Here is a 13,841-nt window from a genome sequence, read left to right as displayed (position 1 = left end):
TAACGGAAACGATTCCCAAGCTCTTCGTAATGCTGAAATCAACGAAGGTAGAAATCAAGAAAAATATCAAGTGTTGATGGTAGACAAGATCACTAGTTTCAAGAAAAGGGCAAAGGGAAGAAGGGGAACTTCAAGAAGAACGACAGGCAAGTTGCTGCTCAAGTGAAGAAGCCCAAGTCTGGTCCTAAGCCTGAGACTAAGTGCTTCTACTGCAAAGGGACTGGTCACTGGAAATGGAACTGCCCCAAGTATTTGGCGGATAAGAAGGATGGCAAAGTGAACAAAGGTATATTTGATATACAAATTATTGATGTGTATTTTACTAGTGTTCGTAACAACCCCTCGGTATTTGATACTGGTTCAGTTGCTAAGAGTAGTAACTCGAAACGGGAGTTGCAGAATGAACAGAGACTAGTTAAGGGTGAAGTGACGATGTGTGTTGGAAGTGGTTCCAAGATTGATATGATCATCATCGCACACTCCCTATACTTTTGGGATTAGTGTTGAACCTAAATAAGTGTTATTTGGTGTTTGCGTTGAGCATGAATATGACGTGATCATGTTTATTGCAGTACGGTTATTCATTTAAGTAAGAGAATAAATTGTTGTTCTGTTTACATGAATAAAACCTTATATGGTTACACACCCAATGAAAATGGTTCGTTGGATCTCGATCGTAGTGATACACATATTCATTATATTGAAACCAAAAGATGCAAAGTTACTAATGATAGTGCAACTTATTTGTGTCACTGCCGTTTAGGTCATATTGGTGTAAAGCGCATGAAGAAACGCCATGCTGATGGACTTTTGGAATCACTTGATTATGAATCATTTGATGCTTGCGAACCATGCCTCATGGGCAAGATGACTAAGAGTCTAAGACTCCGTTCTTCTCCGGAACAATGGAGCAAGCAACAGATTTGTTGGAAATCATACATACTGATGTATGTGGTCTGATGAATATTGAGGCTCGCGGCAGGTATCATTATTTTCTGATCTTCACAGATGATTTGAGCAGATATGAGTATATCTACTTGATGAAACACAAGTCTGAAACATTTGAAAAGTTCGAAGAATTTCAGAGTGAAGTGGAGAATCATCGTCACAAAAATAAAAGTTTCTACGATATGATCGCAGAAGGAAAATATTTGATTACGAGTTTGGCCTTCAATTAAAACAATGTGAAATAGTTTCACTACTCATGCCACCTGGAACACCACAGTGTAATGGTGTGTTCGAACGTCGTAACCGTGCTTTATTAGATACGGTGCGATCTATGACGTCTCTTACTGATTTACCGCTATCGTTTTGGGGTTATGCATTAGAGACAGCTACATTCACGTTAAATAGGGCACCATCTAAATCTGTTGAGACGACACCGTATGAACTATGGTTTGGCAAGAAACCTAAGCTGTCATTTTTTAAAGTTTGAGGTTGCAATGCTTATGTGAAAAGTTTCAACCTGATAAGCTCAAACCCAAATCGGAGAAGTGCGTCTTCATAGGATACCCAAAAGAAAATGTTGGGTACACCTTCTATCACAAATCCGAAGGCAAGATATTCGTTGCTGAGAATGGATCCTTTCTAGAGAAGGAGTTTCTCTTGAAAGAAGTGAGTGGGAGGAAAGTAGAACTTGATGAGGTAATTGTACCTGCTTCCTTATTGGAAAGTGGTTCATCACAGAAATATGTTCCTGTGACTACTACACCAATTAGTGAGGAAGCTAATGATAATGATCATGTAACTTCAGATCAAGTTGCTACCGAACCTCGTAGGTAAACCAGAGTGAGATCCGCACTAGAGTGGTACGGTAATCCTATTCTGGAGGTCATGTTACTTGACCATGACGAGTCTACGAACTATGAGGAAGCGATGATGAGCCCAGATTCCGCGAAATGGCTTGAGGCCATGAAATCTGAGATGAGATCCATGTATGAGAACAAAGTATGGACTTTGATTGACTTGCCCATTGATCAGCGAGCCATTGAGATTAAATGGATCTTCAAGAGGAAGACAGACGCTGATAGTAGTGTTACTATCTACAAAGCTAGAATTGTTGCAAAAAGGTTTTCGACAAGTTCAAGGCGTTGACTATGATGAGAGTTTCTCACTCGTATCTATGCTTAAGTCTGTCCGAATCATGTTAGCAATTGCCGCATTTTATGAAATCTGGCAAATGGATAAACAAAACTGCATTCCTTAATTGATTTATTAAAGAAGAGTTGTATATGATGCAAACAGAAGGTTTTATCAATCCTAAAGGTGCTAACAAAATATGCAAGCTCCAGCGATCCATCTATGGACTGGTGCAAGCATCTCAGAGTTGGAATATATGCTTTGATAAGTTGATCAAATCATATAGTTTTATACAGACTTGCGGTGAAGCCTGTATTTACAAGAAAGTGAGTGGGAGCACTACATCATTTCTGATAAGTATATGTGAATGACATATTGTTGAAGATAATGTAGAATTATTCTGCAAAGCATAAAGGAGTGTTTGAAAAGAGTTTTTTAGACCTCGGTGAAGCTGCTTACATATTGAGCATCAAGATCTATAGAGATAGATCAAGACGCTTGATAAGTTTTTCAATGAGTACATACCTTGACAAGATTTTGAAGTAGTTCAAAATGGAACAGTCAAAGAAAGAGTTATTTCCTGTGTTACAAGGTGTGAAACTGAGTAAGACTCAAAGCCCGACCACGGCAGAAGATAGAAAGAGAATGAAAGTCATTCCCTATGCCTTGGCCATAGGTTCTATAAAATATGCCATGCTGTGTACCAGATCTATTGTATACCCTACACTGTTTTTGGCAAGGGAGTACAATAGTGATCTAGGAGTAGATCACTGGACAGCGGTCAAAATTATCCTTAGTGGAATAAGGATATGTTTCTCGATTATGAAGGTGACAAAAGGTTCGTCGTAAAGGGTTACGTCGATGCAAGTTTTGACACTGATCCAGATGACTCAAAAATCTCAATCTGGATACATATTGAAAGTGGGAGAAATTAGCTAGAGTAGCTCCATGCGGAGCATTGTTGACATAGAAATTTGCAAAATACTTACGGATCTGAATGTGGCAGACCCGTTGACTAAACTTCTCTCACAAGCAAAACATGATCACACCTTAGTACTCTTTGGGTGTTAATCACATAGCGATGTGAACTAGATTATTGACTCTAGTAAACCCTTTGGGTGTTGGTCACATGTTGATGTGAACTATGGGTGTTAATCACATGGTGATGTGAACTATTGGTATTAAATCACATGGCGATGTGAACTAGATTATTGACTCTAGTGCAAGTGGGAGACTGAAGGAAATATGCCCTAGAGGCAATAATAAAGTTATTATTTATTTCCTTATATCGTGATAAATGTTTATTATTCATGCTAGAATTGTATTAACCGGAAACATAATACATGTGTGAATACATAGACAAACAGAGTGTCACTAGTATGCCTCTACTTGACTAGCTCGTTGATCAAAGATGGTTATGTTTCCTAACCATAGACATGAGTTGTCATTTGATTAACGGGATCACATCATTAGGAGAATGATGTGATTGACTTAACCCATTCCGTTAGCTTAGCACTTGATCGTTTAGTTTGTTGCTATTGCTTTCTTCATGACTTATACATGTTCCTATGACTATGAGATTATGCAACTCCCGTTTACCGGAGGAACACTTTGTGTGCCACCAAACATCACAACGTAACTGGGTGATTATAAAGGTGCTCTACAGGTGTCTCCGAAGGTACTTGTTGGGTTGGCGTATTTCGAGATTAGGATTTGTCACTCCGATTGTCGGAGAGGTATCTCTGGGCCCACTCAGTAATGCACATCACTATAAGCTGTTGGAAATATGCCCTAGAGGCAATGATAAAATGATTATTATATTTCCTTGTTCATGATAATTGTCTATTATTCATGCTATAATTGTATTATCCGGAAATCGTAATACATGTGTGAATACATAGACCATAATGTGTCCCTAGTGAGCCTCTAGTTGACTAGCTCGTTGATCAACAGATAGTCATGATTTCTTGGCTATGGACATGGGGATGTCATTGATAACGGGATCACATCATTAGGAGAATGATGTGATGGACAAGACCCAAACCTAAGCATAGCACAAAGATCGTGTAGTTCGTTTGCTGTAGCTTTTCTGGATGTCAAGTATCATTTCCTTAGACCATGAGATTGTGCAACTCCCAGATGCCGTAGGAGTGCCTTGGGTGTGACAAACGTCACAACGTAACTGGGTGAGTATAAAGGTACATTACAGGTATCTCCGAAAGTGTCTGTTGGGTTGGCACGAATCGAGACTGAGATTTGTCACTCCGTATGACGGAGAGGTATCTCTGGGCCCACTCAGTAATGCATCATCATAATGAGCTCAATGTGATCAAGTGGTTGATCATGGGATCATGCATTACGGTACGAGTAAAGTGACTTGCCGGTAACGAGACTGAACAAGGTATTGGGATACCGACGATCGAGTCTCGGGCAAGTAACGTACCGATTGACAAAGGGAATTGAGTACGGGATTGATTAGGTCCTCGACATCGTGGTTCATTCGATGAGATCATCGAGGAGCATGTGGGAGCCAACATGGGTATCCAGATCCCGCTGTTGGTTATTGACCAGAGAGTCGTCTCGGTCATGTCTGCTTGTCTCCCGAACCCGTAGGGTCTACACACTTAAGGTTCGGTGACGCTAGGGTTGTATAGATATGAGTATGCAGTAATCCGAAAGCTGTTCGGAGTCCCGGATGAGATCCTGGACGTCACGAGAAGTTCCGGAATGGTCCGGAGGTGAAGAATTATATATAGGAAGTGTTATTTCGGCCATCGGGAAAGTTTCGGGGTCACCAGTATTGTACCGGGACCACCGGATGGCTCCCGGGGGTCCACCGGGTGGGGCCACCCATCCCGGAGGGCCCCAAGGGCTGAAGTGGGGTGGGGAACCAGACCTTAGTGGGCTGGTGCGCCCCCCCCTTGGGCCCCCCATGCGCCTAGGGTTGGGAACCCTAGGGGAGGGGGCGCCTCCACTTGCCTTGGGGGGTACTTCACCCCCTTGGCCGCCGCCCCCCCTTGGAGATCCCATCTCCTAGGGCCGGTGCACCCCCCTAGGGGGCCTATATAAAGGGGGGAGGGATGGCAGCCACACCTCAAGCCTTGGCGCCTCCCTCTCCCCTGCTACACCTCTTCCTCTCCCAGAAGCTCGGCGAAGCCCTGCTGCGGTGACTGCTGCATCCACCACCACGTCGTCGTGCTGCTGGATCTTCATCAACCTCTCCTTCCCCTTGCTGGATCAAGAAGGAGGAGACGTCACGCTGATCGTATGTGTGTTGAACGCGGAGGTGCCGCCCGTTCGGCGCTAGGATCTCCGGTGATTTGGATCACGACGAGTACGACTCCCTCATCCCCGTTCTTTGAACGCTTCCGCTCATGATCTACAAAGGTATGTAGATGCATCCGATCACTCGTTGCTAGATGAACTCATAGATGGATCTTGGTGAAAACGTAGGAATTTTTTTTGTTTTCTGCAACGTTCCCTAACATAAGCCTTGCAAGCATTGCAGCTAATGAGTTAGTTGTGGGATTATGTATTACAGAATGAGTAAATAGACTTGCCGGTAACGAGATTGAACTAGGTATTGAGATACCAACAATCGAATCTCGGGCAAGTAACATACCGATGACAAAGGAAACAACGTATGTTGTTATGCGGTTTGACTGATAAAGATCTTCGTAGAATATGTGAGAACCAATATGAGCATCCAGGTTCCGCTATTGGTTATTGACCGGAGACGTGTCTCGGTCATGTCTACATAGTTCTTGAACCCGTAGGGTCCGCACGCTTAAAGTTCGATGACGGTTATATTATGAGTTTATGTGTATTGATGCACTGAAGGTAGTTCGGAATCCCGGATGAGATCGGGAACATGACGAGGAGTCTCAAAATGGTCGAGACGTAAAGATCGATATATTGGACGACTATATTCGGACATCGGAAAGGTTCCGAGTGATTCGGGTATTTTTCGGAGTACCGGAGATTTACGGGAATTCGCCGGGGAGTATATGGGCCTTATTGAGAGGAGAGGTTGGGCACCCCCAAGGCCTAGTCCAAATTCCTTCTCTTCTCTCTTCCCTTGCCTTGACTCCTACTCCTACTACTTGGAAGGGGGGAATCCTACTCCCGGTGGGAGTAGGACTCCTCCAGGGCGCGCCATAGGGGCCGGCCCTCTCCCCCCTCCTCCACTCCTTTATATACGTGGCCAGGGGGCACCCCATAGACACAACAATTGATCTCTTGATCTCTTAGCCGTGTGCGGTGCCCCCCTCCACCATAATCCACCCCGGTCATATCGTAGCGGTGCTTAGGCGAAGCCCTGCGTTGGTAGAACATCATCATCATCACCACGCCGTCGTGCTAATGAAATTCTCCCTCAACACTCGGCTGGATCGGAGTTCGAGGGACATCATCGAGTTGAACGTGTGCAGAACTCGGAGGTGCCATGCATTCGGTAATTTTTCGGTCGGATCGTGAAGACGTACGACTACATCAACCGCGTTGTGCTAACGCTTCCGCTTTCGGTCTACGAGGGTACGTGGACAACACTCTCGCCTCTCGTTGCTATGCATCACCATGATCTTGCGTGTGCGTAGGAAAATTTTGAAATTACTACGTTCCCCAACAGTCCAGGCGTTATCACACGCAATTTCGGACCACACCCCGTTGCTTGTTGACTCTAGCGATCCTACCCATGTGGGCAATAAGGACACCTTTTCTTTCAAATTATCGTGGTTTGATAGAGAAGGGTTCCTTGATTTGATTGCTAGAGAATGGGCAAAAAAATCAGGTGGAAGGTCTCCTGTTGAAAGGTGGCAGAATAAGATTAGGCATCTGCGAAGATTCCTTCGTGGATGGGCTAAACATACGCATGTGATTTATAAGGCTGAGAAGAAAAGGCTTCCTTTTCTTATTCAATCCCTAGATTTAAAAACCGAGTCCGCTATCTTAGATACCCGAGAGCTGGAAACTAAGGTGGAGGCGGAGTTGAGACTGAGAGAACTTCTTCGGGAGGAGGAATTGAAGTGGGCATTGGAAGCTAAGGTTCGCAAAATCATCCAAGGGGATGATAACACTCAGTTCTTCCATATGATTGCAAATGGAAAACACTGCAAGAAGAGGATATTTCAGCTAGAGCAGGACGAGGGGACGATTTTAGGACAAGAGAATCTGAAAGTGTATATCACCAATTACTATAAGCAGCTGTTTGGGCCTCCGGAGGATAACTTTGTGTCCTTAGATGAGTCCAGGGTTGAGGATGTTCCTCAACTTGCGTCAGACGAGAATGAGATTTTGACTGCCCCATTTACGGAGAAATAGGTGTTTGAGGCAATTTCACAAATGATAAACAATAAGGCTCCAGGGCCGGATGGTTTTCCGATGGAGTTTTATAAAAAATGCTGGCATATTATCAAAGGGGACTTGCTTCCGATGTTCCATGATCTATTCTCTGGACAGCTTCAGTTGTTTCAACTTAATTTTGGAACGATAACTCTACTCCCTAAGAAAACAGGGGCCGTTCGTATTGAGCAGTTCAGGCCTATCTATCTTCTTAATGTCAGTTTCAAAATTTTCACCAAGGTTGGGACTAATAGGCTTACGCAAATTGCGCACTCTATGGTGCAGCCGTCCCAAACGGCTTTCATGCCGGATAGAAACATCCTAGAAGGGGTTGTCATCCTGCATGAAACGCTTCATGAAATCCACACAAAAAAACTGGGCGGAGTTGTTTTCAAAGTGGACTTTGAGAAAGCATACGATAAGGTCAAATGATCCTTCCTTTAACAGGCTTTGCATATGAAAGGTTTTGATCAGGCCTGGAGACACCAGGTAGACTCTTTTACGCAAAAATGGAGTGTTGGGATTAAAGTGAATGATGATATATGTCACTATTTCCAAACACGCAAAGGGGTGAGGCAAGGAGATCCGATGTTACCTATCCTCTTCAACATAGTGGTCGATATGTTGACAATTCTCATAGGAAGGGCTAAGGATGCGGGTAAGGTAGGTGGCCTTGTCCCGCACTTAGTTGATGGAGGTGTATCCATTCTACAGTATGCCGATGATACTATCACCTTCATGGAGCACGATTTAGCAAAAGCGCGAAACATGAAGCTAGTGTTATGCTTATTCGAACAATTGACCGGGTTAAAAATTAATTTCCATAAGAGCGAACTGTTCTGTTTCGGGAGAGCTAATGATGACCAAGATGCGTACAAACAATTGTTCGGATGTGAATTGGGGGCTTTACCTTTCACGTATCTAGGTATACCAATTCATGATCGTAAGCTGACCAACAGAGAAGGACCGGTCGTGCCTCTCCGAAAGGAAAGAAAACACATTTTGTTTTTTCTTGTTCTGCGTTCAGAAAGGAAAAAATGCATTTTTTTCATTCCACGAGAGGCACAGGTTTACTTCTTGTGGAGGCACGAATTTGCTTCTGTGAGAGGCACGGTCATGCTTCTCGAAAAAACAAACGCTTTCTTCTTTTTTGTTCCGCGAGTGACACGTATTTACTTCTCGTGGAGGCACGGATTTGCTTCCGCGAGAGGCACGGTCATGCCTCTCGGAAAGAGAAAAAAACATGTTTTCCTTTTTTTTCCGTTCGGCGAGAGGTACGGATTTGCTTTCGCGAAAGGCACAATCGTGCCTCTCGAAAAAGAAAAAAACATGTGTTTTTTGTTCCATGGTAGGCACTGATTTGCTTCAGTGGGTGGCACGGTCATGCCTCTCGGAAAGAAAAAAAAAACATGTTTTTTCTTCGTTCCGCAAGAGGCACGGTTTTACTTCTCGTGAAGGCACATATTCGCTTCCGCGAGAGGTACGATCGTGCCTCTTAGAAGGGAAAAATGTATCTTTTTCTTGTTTCACAAAAGGCACGGATTTACTTCTCGTGATTTGATCCGATCATTTCATGAAAAAATTTCGTCAAATCTATCAACACAGATCTAATTTTGAACATCTCGACATGAAGAATCCAACGATAAAAACAATTCGAGATTTGTACCCACGGTTTAAGAGATAAAATGTTTTAAATAAACAAATCTACGAAAAAGTGAAAACTCGTTGCGAAAAGTGACGCACATAAAGCGGGTCACTTGTTGTGACCTGACAAGATGGGAGTGTTCCTTGTAAGGAGTACTCCGCGCGTACTTTCTAACGGTATGAGTTTTGGACTATACAACTCATTTTATGTTGGTTAAATTATATATCAAGTGATATGCATAATAAGCCTTATAAACCAAAAAGAAAGCAATACATTGCAACTGGCGAGAAAACATATACTAATAACAACAACGGGGACACATTACACAATGAACAACCGGAAAAAAGAAGACCATACTTCAAACTCATGCGGGCTGCATTCAAATCCAAAGTTTGGTTTTCCCTGGGTTTTTCTTTCGACGGCATCACACATCAGAGCTCTCCCATCCTCTTGGCGCATTCCACGCTGCAGTCCAGCGTCTCCTCCACACCATACTTGAACCTGAATCCCAGATCCACAAGCTTGCTCGAATCACCCTTCACCCTCACCCCCTCTCCCGCCACCCTACACCACCATCACCACCACAGAAAAACAAGCACAAATTGATCAACCAAGCCACAGATAATAATATCCGAGAACATAGAGAAGGAAGACTAGGTCGATCGATTGCATATACATACTTCTTGAGCAGTATCTTGTGCTCCGGGTAGCGGGCGGCGAAGCGGGCGAGGTAGTCCTCCATGTTGGGGTACCCGACGGCGCAGAGGAAGCGGCCGGCCACGGACGGCTGGTCCATGCAGAAGAGGTGCGCCTCGCAGACGTCCTCGATGTGCACCAGCGGCACGGAGCCGCAGAGCGCCTGCATGAACTTGAGGGAGTTGTGGTGCATCTCGTTGCCGGTGAGCGGCGCCACCACCACGGGGATGCTGCTCCACAGGATGGGCTGGATGGTGTCGCCGCCGACGAGCCCGCACGCCAGCGTCACCACCTCGAACGCCCTGCCCTCCGACTTGTCGTTGTACCCCAGCAGCTCCTCCTCCGACAGCCGCTTGGACGACACGTACGCCTGCGTACACGCCAACACGTCGCCGTTAGTTGCTGGTACACCCAGCTGATATGGATCGGCTGTCCGAGAGAGTGTGGATACTTACGTCGAGGTGAACGTTGCTGTAACCGTAGGAGAGGTTGAGCGGCGACCAGCAGGACTCGTTCATGCTGTCCTTGTACCCGTCGCCGTCCTCCTTGAGCGGCGAGGCGGCCGTGACGGAGGCCGTGTGGATGACGCGCCGCACCGTCTTGGACCGCTCGCACTGCTGCAGGATGATGCGCGTCGCGTCCACGATCGCTTCCGTTATGTTCTTGTACTGCATGCATATTAACGATGAACACTTTCTTTGTTAACTTATATGTATAAACAGATATGCAACTGTACTGTGCTAAAAAAGTTATATATGTGAAAAAAAGGTGTTAGTATTCAGTAAAATTGATGTACTAACCGCACAACAGTCCCAAGTTGACTATCCTTTGGTATGTGACATATAAAGTATGATTGATTTGATGCCAACAGTTGGCATGTCAATATTCTGCAGATGCCAAACGTTGGCTAGTAATTGGTTAGCTACCAACTTTTCTTGCCAACCTACAAAAAATTATCAACCTTTGGCAACTTTTATTTTATGCAAAATGTTAGTTTGCCAAATATTGGCAGTTCCAAACGTTGTCATCAAACCAACTATGGCCATATATTGGACATGCAGTCGTTGACGTAGCAACGGCACACACCACACAGTGAACCGCTGGTCGGCACGGTCGCAATCTAGAGTGCTTGTCAAACGCATGCACGAAGAAGAGTCCAACACATGGAGCGCCGGAATTCCAATCACGTCCCAATCAAACCGCTCGAGCACTCGACTACGCATGCAGTTTCTAGATCGACTTCTAGTGCCAGCAATAGCCAAGGTCGGTCCGTGTCCGGAGTTTCTCTAATCCGGGTATCTTATCCCGTGCAAAGCTCGGTCATCTGTTGGCCAGAGTCAGCTCAAAAAGAAAAAGAAAATCCCGCTTCAAGCGTGGCCGTAGTGCAGAAATGGAGACCACCGAGCGAGTGGACGAGATCGCCCCATGGTGACCATGCGGTTGTGGCTACGGCCGGGATCTCCCCGCCGCTGATGGAACCCACGTTATGGCCGGCGATCTCGTCGCGTCCACGGATGGAATTACTCCCTCCGGTTTTTTTAAGTTCGCATATAAGATTTGTATAAAATCAAGCTTCGTAAAGTTTGATCAACTTTATAAAAGAAATATCAACATTCATAATATGAAATCAATATCAGTAGATGTCTTATAACTTAAATTTTCATATTGTATAGCTTTAACATGGTAAATGTTAGTACTTTTTGTATAAATATGATCAAACTTTATAAAATTTGATTTTAGACAAATTTTATATACAGAGTAAAAGGGACCGGAGGGAGGAGTATTAAGAAGTACCGATCGAGGGTCTATCCTGCCAGCGAGCGTGAAGACAAAAGAGAAAGTCAGCGCGAGGCCATTATATTGGCCGAAAGCCGCCGCCACCGCCTACGATAACAGGGGACAGACCGCGAGTTAAGAACTCCGCACGCCGTCCCTCGCCGGCTATCTGCACTCCAATCAATTTCGTGGTGGAAGTTTGAGTCGATCGCATCGGCACATACCCGGAGTAATAGTAGGTACGTAGTTTATTCTAGTAGTACGAGAAAAATATGCACCGATGTACTAGCTCCTACGTAGTGGTTAAGCGTCACAAAATATTCAGGCACCGGCAGATCGAGCTGTGAGCTCCATCGAGAGGCGGGTGACCAGCCAGATTTTGAGCTCGAGTTTGTCCGATCGTCTTGCGTTACCTTGGTGCTGCTGGAGTCGTGCAGCAGCGGGGTGGCGACGAGGAAGACGAACTCGCAGCCCTGGATGGCCGGCTCGAAGGAGGCGGCGTCGTAGATATCCGCCTCGAACAGCACCAGCCGCTCCGCCGCGCCGGGGAGCGACCTCAGCAGCCCTGTCTTCTTCTCATCCCCTGCCACGAACGCACTCACCAACGGTTCCGTACGACGATTAGCCTTCTTGCAGCTACAAGGACTTGCGGCCATGGATATTCGGTCTACTCCAGAGTTCCATGCAAAGAATATACTAGGGCTACATGCTAGCTGAACTTACGGAGGGATCTCAAGGTGGCGTGGACGACGCAGCCTCGCTCCAGAAGCTTGTGGACGAGCCAGGCCGCGATGTAGCCGGCGGCTCCGGTGACGCACACCCTGCTCATCTTCCTCGCAGCAAGCTTCTCGGACTCTCGGTCTCCCGTGTTCTCTTCTCCTCCGGTCAAGGGAATCGACTCAACTGACTGTGTCGTCCATGGCCCTCTCTGCCGCTTTAAGTAAGGTCACGCCGGCCCGAGACTTCCGTTTCCTCTGCTGGAAAACCGCGTCACGACGCGATGGTTTCGGAGGGCGACTGCCCACCTGCTCTGCTCTGCTATAGCTAACAGACAAATTGTGGTAGTATAAGAATAGCTATTTCCGGATGATGTGTACTACGAGGCACACCGGCGGGTTGCCGAGGTCCAAGGCTTTGTAAAGATCGAACAGCAGTTTCTCGTCCATTGCTGATGTGACGAGATCATGCATGTAAATGCAAGCACATCAGCAGTGGTGTCAGCACGGAGCAAGGTTGTGTTTGGATTATAGATGGGCTTTGACTCGTACTATAAGACAATAACTTCTGATTAATCTCTTAGCCTATTTAAGACAATAATCCCTCATTAATCTCTAACGTCTATTTAGGTGCATGGTAAGAGGTGAGAAATTTAGTACCATACTGCTTCAGTAGTAAGAGTGAGACCTCTTTATAAGGGCTACTCTACCACATGTAATTGGAAGCTTCAGAAGAAAAGCTGTATATGTGCGCTCGTCCTCCGTCGCTCGCTTCGTCACACTGCGGGTTGCGGGAATGAATGTAGAAAGGTATTGGATGCAACTCAATTGTATTCATCGGAGTTGGTTACAATATATACAACTTGTTTTGCGTGACAAGCCAACTAACCCTACCATATCTCTAGGAGTCAAGCTATACAAGGCTAGAGATCATAGGAAGATCAATTGGAGATAATTACAGATATGTCACGCTCAACCCCCCCTCCCGCGCAGTCGAAGCGTCGATGTCGGCGATGCAAAGACTGGAATGAAACTACTGGAATACAACGGTTGGCAACCCCTTGGTCATAATGTCAGCAAACTGTTGGGTAGTCAGGACGTGAAGGACACGTAACTGACTCAACCGGACCTTCTCGCGGACGAATTGCACATCTTGTTCGATGTGTTTGGTGCGCTTATACTGCACCGGATTGGTCGCGAGATAGGTGGCCGAAACATTATCACAAAAAATCACCGTATCCTTCGGGATAGGAACCCGAAGTTCACCAAGTAGGTGACACAGCCAACAAGTCTCAACGACGACGTTGGCAACAACGCGGTACTCGGCCTCGACACTCGAGTGGGAGACAGTGGGCTGCTGCTTAGAGGACCATGAGACAAGCAAGTCGCCTAAGAAGACACAGTAGCCCGGCGTGGATCGTCGAGTGTCAGGACAACCAGCCCAGTCCGCATCCGTATAGGCTAGAAGCTCGCTGGAGGCGGAAGCACGTAGACGAAGACCATAAGTCGACGTGCCAAGGATGTACCGAAGAATACGCTAACCAGAGACCAATGAACATCACGAGGCGAGTGCATATGCAAGCAAACTT

General features: G+C 45.8%; 1 protein-coding gene across 1 annotated transcript; it reads right to left on the bottom strand.

Moving 5' to 3' along the window:
- Nucleotides 1-9,312: 9,312 nt before the first annotated feature.
- Nucleotides 9,313-12,475, bottom strand: LOC123185019 (putative anthocyanidin reductase). The gene is made up of 5 exons (XM_044597039.1): nt 12,260-12,475; nt 11,950-12,119; nt 10,216-10,428; nt 9,745-10,130; nt 9,313-9,628 (listed from the first exon to the last, which is right to left on the bottom strand). Exons 1-5 carry the CDS (start codon nt 12,363-12,365, stop codon nt 9,496-9,498), a joined length of 1,008 nt encoding a protein of 335 aa, XP_044452974.1. The 5' UTR covers nt 12,366-12,475; the 3' UTR covers nt 9,313-9,495.
- Nucleotides 12,476-13,841: the final 1,366 nt, after the last annotated feature.

Source organism: Triticum aestivum, chromosome 2A (genome assembly GCF_018294505.1).
Source record: "Triticum aestivum cultivar Chinese Spring chromosome 2A, IWGSC CS RefSeq v2.1, whole genome shotgun sequence".
NCBI lineage: Eukaryota > Viridiplantae > Streptophyta > Magnoliopsida > Poales > Poaceae > Triticum > Triticum aestivum.
This window is presented reverse-complemented; position numbering and strand designations above follow the sequence as displayed.